The sequence below is a fragment of the Neoarius graeffei genome, chromosome 8 (genome assembly GCF_027579695.1).
Source record: "Neoarius graeffei isolate fNeoGra1 chromosome 8, fNeoGra1.pri, whole genome shotgun sequence".
Lineage (NCBI taxonomy): Eukaryota > Metazoa > Chordata > Actinopteri > Siluriformes > Ariidae > Neoarius > Neoarius graeffei.
Genome location: NC_083576.1, coordinates 67,460,378 through 67,466,854, shown reverse-complemented (window position 1 = coordinate 67,466,854; position 6,477 = coordinate 67,460,378). Strand labels below are relative to the sequence as shown.

Sequence of the window (6,477 nt, the reverse complement as noted above, 5' to 3'; positions counted from 1 at the left end):
CTCGCCTTTACAGTACCTCGGTTTTCCTGCGCGTCGTTTACAGATATCGCGAGAGCGGCTGTTGGGGTTAGCAGCAGGCTGAGGGAGAGACGGGAGAGAAGGTAAGCGGAGGAGGCTGCATCATGGCGGACAGAGACAGTGGTAGCGAGCACGGAGGATTTGCCACAGGCCCCGGCGGCGGCCCGGTGCACCAGGGGGCGATGGGCGCTTCGTCGCGGCTCCAGCATGACACGGAGGAGCTGGCGTCCAAGCGCGTTGACATTCAGAACAAACGCTTCTACCTGGACGTGAAGCAGAACGTCAAAGGCCGCTTTCTGAAGATCGCTGAGGTCGGGGCTGCGGGAAACAAGAGTCGCCTGACCCTGTCCATGTCAGTAGCCGTGGAGTTCCGAGACTACTTGGGCGACTTCATAGAGCACTACGCACAGCTGGGCCCCAGCCACCCGGACACGGTGCAGGACGAGCCGCGGCGGGCGCTCAAGAGCGAGTTTCTGGTGCGGGAGAATCGAAAGTACTACATGGATCTGAAGGAGAACCAGAGGGGGCGGTTTCTGAGGATCCGACAGACCGTGAATCGGGGCCCCGGCTTGGGCACGGCGCAAGGCCAGACCATTGCTCTCCCGGCGCAGGGGCTCATCGAGTTCCGCGACGCTTTAGCCAAGCTCATCGATGACTACGGCGTGGACGAGGAGCCGGCAGAGCTGCCCGAAGGCACGTCGCTCACTGTGGACAACAAGCGCTTCTTCTTTGACGTGGGCTCCAACAAGTATGGCGTGTTCATGCGGGTCAGCGAAGTGAAGCCGACATACCGCAACTCCATCACGGTACCGTCCAAAGTGTGGTCCAAGTTCGGTGCCACGTTCTGCAAATACGCGGATGAAATGAAGAAGATCCAGGAGAGGAGCAGGGAAAGGAGGGCACGCGAGCTCTTACCGGAGGCCCTGCACGGCGACGACGGGGACGAGGATTAAAGCACGTGACGCTGAATGGCGAGGACGGAATACTTTCGTTGAAACGATAAAACGACGAAGTAGACTTAAGTTAAAAGATAAAAGGAGGCGCGATGGGAGATTTCAATGGATCGTCACATCCACGCAACACGCACAGTTGCATCACTTCGTTCATCAACCGGTTATTATCCACTTACTCAACCATATAACAGTAAGCCGCTGCTATCAGTCAATCAGTCAATCAATCAATCAATCAATCAATAACACGATCCACGAACTGTATCCGAGACGGTCAGAATGTCACAGGTCGGAGTCGGAGTGTGTCTGTTTGCTCATATATTTTTGTACACGTCCAAGCTATTATAGCCCACGATACTGTTCCAAAGTGCAAATTGAAAAGAAAAAAAAATAACAACACAGAAATGCTAAGACTTTCTAGCACAAAGCTACTGTATTTGGGAATATGTGAACCAAATTTTTAGTATGAAAAAAATGAAGTCTCCGTTTGAAGGTACGTTTAGGATGCTTGTACTGTATTGTGCAGTCCATCTGCTGAACGGATGTCAATCCTGACCGACCCGAGGCATCTGAAGAGCTCGTGCAGTTGTAGGCGACTCAAGTGCATTTGAAATGCAGAAAGAGCAATGGAGATCGTATTAGCTCGTCATGCAACATTTGTTTTTGACTCCAGGTTTAGTTAGGGGAGTAACAACGCAGTAAAGTCGGGGGTCGGAGAGACTATTATGATATTATTTCTATTAAATAGGCTATATCAACCCTGTTGCACCATGCACAGCAAAATCCGCAATGTTGAAGACACAGTGCTCATTTAATTCCACAGTCGAGCATGCATGGTGTGAACCCAGCACTGGGGATTTTGCTGTGTGCCCACTGCCGTCTGGGCACGTTTCATTAAAGTGCTAACTTAGAAATATCTACAAATTTATGATTTTGTGAATCAGATGTATTTAGATTCTTATAAAAAAAATACCCACGTTTTCTGTGGGATTTTCTTTCTCTCTTTTTTTTTCCGTTTGTTGGGGGTGGTGAGGGGGGTATTTAAAAAAAAAAAAGGAGCTGTTCCACTAGTGTGAGCATGCGCAGATGTGTGGTGCCCCTGCACGGCGCGTCCACTACAACGTCCAAAACCAACCTGGTGCCTTAATGCTCACCACACGTTTACATGCTTTACGTGTCATGTGCTTTTGATCGCTATTCGTCTTGCTCATCATAACATCCCTGTCTCTGTGCCACTTGTGGTGCTTCTAAAGGACTTTTTAACAAAGCCAAACTCTAAAGAGACTCACGGGTTTCTCTCTTCTGAGTCCACCTGGGAACGATGATGTTGATGATGATGATGATGATGATGATGATGATGATGAAAGAGTGTTTCCGTAAACACAGATGTAGTCACACAGAGGCTGTGGAGGTTTGCTCTTTGTGCTCCTAATTTAAAAAAAATTATATTGGTTAAAAAAGAAAAAAAAAAGGAAGTGCTTAGGGAGAAACTTGCTGTCTATGGCTCCAGCCCTGTGTTTTGCTCTTTGGGACCGTGCGAGTAGACTTAGGGCAGAGGCGATAGCCTGTATGTTTTTGTATGGTGCTAATAAACCCCACTCACCAGTTTATCTGTTTTACCAGTCTTGCAAATCCACCGTCGAGTTAAATTTTGTCAACCGCACGCCACATCTTGCTGTTCCAAGTTCTGCTAACAAAGATCATAGCGCTGATGTTTCAGCCAGGGTTGCCATAAATAGGGACAGGTTGACGAGTCCGACAGCCATCGAGTAGACATGAGTAGACGGGGGTAGTCTTAGATAAACAAAAGTAGTCTGGGAAAACAAAAACTGTCCATATCTGGGGGTCTAGGGCATGAATCCACCCAAGAGTTTGTACTGGCACCCCTGGGCGAAGCAAGTCGTGCAATATTGTAGGTTATGTGCCAAGACCTGCATTCTCTCTGTGTGGTGTGGATACAGCATTGTATCTAACCAAAATATGTGCAAATGCTTGAGAATGATTTATTTTAATGTTATTGCTCAATTTGTGACTGTTCTGACTGTTCCATGCTGCTTAGGTCAAAGGTTGATTTCCATTGATCATATGCAGAACATGAACATGAGCTTTTTTTGCTGGTTGCTTAGCAGCCGTGTCCCCCGTGTTGCACGTGACATTAAAGGCTGTCGATGTCACGTTAAACAGCTCAGAGTGGAGCTTCTTGAGCAGTTGCGAAGTGTTCGGTTGATCATTTCTCTCTTTTAATGGCACAATGCTTCCTATATGAAGTCTTAAATATTTATTTGAGGAAAAAAATCATAATTTGAATATTTTATTATTTAAAAAAAAGAACATATTTAGAAAAATAATGAAATTTCTTTATTGTTCAAAGACTTGGCAAGATAAGTGTTCTTTGGACAGGTGGTGTTTATACGGTACCTGGGAGAAAGAGAAACGCAGCCAGGCTCGCTAACAGCCTCCTGACTCAGTGGGGTTTTCCAACTGAGGACTCCCCTTTATCAGGTCTGTACGATCTCACAGACAGGGTGGCTGCACATTTTCATTTCCGACCAAGCAGGAGCAGCAACTGATAATCTACAGAAGGCTAACTGTGTGGCTCCTGATTGGTTGGAAATAGAAACCTGCATCCACACCTGACTTCTGGGGATAAAATCGGACACCTCTGGCCTCGGTGGTATCCTTAACCTGCTAAGTATGTGAGCACACAGGAGCACTTTTTCTCTCTGCCCTCCCTTCAAAAACATAACCCTCTGTCTGGTTATGTTTGGTGTAGACCATCCTCTGCTCGAGACATGAGCTTTGTTTCTACACCACTCACTTCTAAATTCCCGTTTATAGACTTTTCTCTGTTTTATTTTCTAGACGTCCCCTCTTCCTTTGGGTGATCAAGCTAATCTTTTCCTATCACTGCCCTGATTTGATTACCAAACTCTTCAATGGGTACCACAAAAATGCAATGACTTGACCAGTTTGATTAAGCTTCTTGTTCGTACATAAGGCACTACAACAACTCAAAACTGGAAATAAAAATGAGCCCTTTGAGTTCGAAAGGGTGTTTCCTGGAACAGATCGTTACAATCTGAAACAAATCACAAACGTACAGATTGTTTTGCACTCAAAATATGCCTCTCTCAATCAAATGCACATGCTTGTGTAAGAGGCTTATTCGAAGGAAAAAAAAAAAAGGAACTATAGTCCATTCTAAAGGTGCTATTAAGTACTAAATGGCTCTGTGATTTCACTTTCTGCCTGGAACTTTGGCAGTGTTTTACCAAGAGTGTCTGTTCCAGAGTGTTAGGCGTCACTCACGCCACACCAGCAAAGTTCTAGCTTTGCTTCCAATCCACAGAGCGCTATTTGTTAAAAGATCTATAAGCACTGTGGTAAATATTGAAAAGAGCAAAACACACACACGCATAGTACTCTTGGTTCATATACAGGATGGTGCTCCATCTGTGAAGTGGGGAAACTGAGTTAGGCTTAACATAGTCTCCTGGTAGTGGTGCTTCTAAGGTTGTTGTCTGTCCTTAACTGTCAGAATGTGTGTTTCTTAACACTATTGCTCGATAGCTGTGTGATTGCTCTAAAGCTCTCATGTATCTGCAGTTACAAAACGGAATCAACCCACACTTACTATACCACAACCAATCAAGAGACAAGTACGATGCAGCAAAACTTTAATAAGCCCTCTGTGTGTGTGTGTGTACGTGTGTGTGTGTGTATGTGTGTGTGCACGTCTTGCTACAGCTTTTCAGTTCACTTTCCTGAAATCACAGCCAGATGCAGTTCTCATGGACTCTATCCCAAGCTTAAGGCCTTGACCAGACCTGCTTAGCGTATACGCGTTTGCATATTTCTGTCTTTCTAAATACAAAGTGATTGTGTAGGCTATGGGTTCAAAACATTATTTGGACAGTAGGGATGGGTTTCGAATGCTAGGAATGAAGAGTAAATATAAAGGAGGATCCCCACATATCCCATGGTCCATCCCTGTTTTATTCTCTATGAAATGTGTTGTACTGAAAAGATTAAATATATGACATGTAATGTGTGTGTATATATGGTTTGTTATATATGATGCTTCTCTTTATGAAAAAAAGGTATATATATATATATATATATATATATATATATATATATATATATATATATATATATAGGAAAAGCATATTGCCGTTTTATTTCCTTTGTATTTTATACTTACAGAAAGCATTGAATCAAATGGATAAATACTTGCACTTTAAATATATTAAGAAAAATAAAAAGTCTGCATATTATTTTTGATAGGAGATCTCACATTCGAAATGGTATAATGTTACTTTCCAGGCTTTGTGACAATTGCTGTTGGCCAGAGATGTATGTTCTTCTACTTATCGAAGTCTATTTTGTCTGTGTTCCAGAAGGTTTACTAAAGTAAATTGCATGATGAAGTAGTAGTGCACCAACTGTTCTTTTATTTAGTTGGTTAAAAATGTCTGATAAAAAAAAAACAAACAAACTGTGACGATTGCGCTCATGTATGTATCCATGTTCAACTTCAGCCAACCATTTTAGGATATGATTTATTTTCTTCCTTCCTTCTAACACAACTATGGTGCTTACATTGGCTTAGAAGAAGTACCTCTCATCCCACTCTTCATCATCCACATCCATCTTCTGTATCCCGCACACATCCCCTTGCTGTTTGTGTGTTCTCACAAGTTTATTGAATTTCTGTTAGTGGTATCCAGTGTGTTTTTGTACAGGTACGTATCTTGTTTCTGAGTTGGAAAGCCTGTTTTGTTTTTTTTTTTTGTCTGAAAATGACTAATTGCAATAAAACTTCCATTCCCCCCCCAGCTGTTGTCTGAAATGACTGAAGTATATTAACCATCTAAGGAGCAATGGATGTTCACTAATTGGACATTTAGTAACCATTGTGATGGCCCACTAGGTTCTGAGTCTAAATGCCTGGACTGTCAGAAAACTACTGCAGGTTTGTTAAAAGATCTTTAACCCTCAGCTGCACAGCTATGTGCATGGATTGTATTGTGCTAAATCAATAAATTTGAAAATGATCCATATGTGCAAATGCCAAATATTAAAGGAATGAAATGATGAAGATATGCACCCATGAAGGATGTCATGACGCCCTCTATTGGCGGGATGAAGAGCTGTCCACGGTGCTGAAAAAGAAAAACAAACAAAACAAAAACAAACAAACAAAAAAACCCTACCCATCCCTCACCCCACCCCAATGGCCTGGAACATTAACCAGCATGAAAACTTCAGTGCCATGGAGTCTGGATGCTGACGAAAGTATCTGAATATGAATTTCATATATTAGAATCATTTAATAAATGTAATCAATTAAACATTTTTATTATTCTAACTTTCTTATGATTTGAATACTAATCTTCATTTTGATTAATTTGTTTTCATAATTTTAATGCATGTAAACACTAATATACATATGCTTTTATTGCTATAATTTATTTGTTTATATCATTATTTTTATTGCTAGAGCATT

General features: G+C 42.5%; 1 protein-coding gene across 1 annotated transcript; it reads left to right on the top strand.

Annotated features, from left to right (window-relative positions):
• purab (purine-rich element binding protein Ab) lies at nucleotides 1-5,806 on the top strand. The gene has a single exon (XM_060928065.1). It carries the CDS (start codon nucleotides 123-125, stop codon nucleotides 969-971), a length of 849 nt encoding a protein of 282 aa, XP_060784048.1. The 5' UTR covers nucleotides 1-122; the 3' UTR covers nucleotides 972-5,806.
• Nucleotides 5,807-6,477: the final 671 nt, after the last annotated feature.

Coding starts and splice junctions, on each gene's coding strand:
- purab (XM_060928065.1), top strand. CDS start 123: ATGGCGGACAGAGACAGTGGTAGCGAGCACGGAGGATTTGCCACAGGC.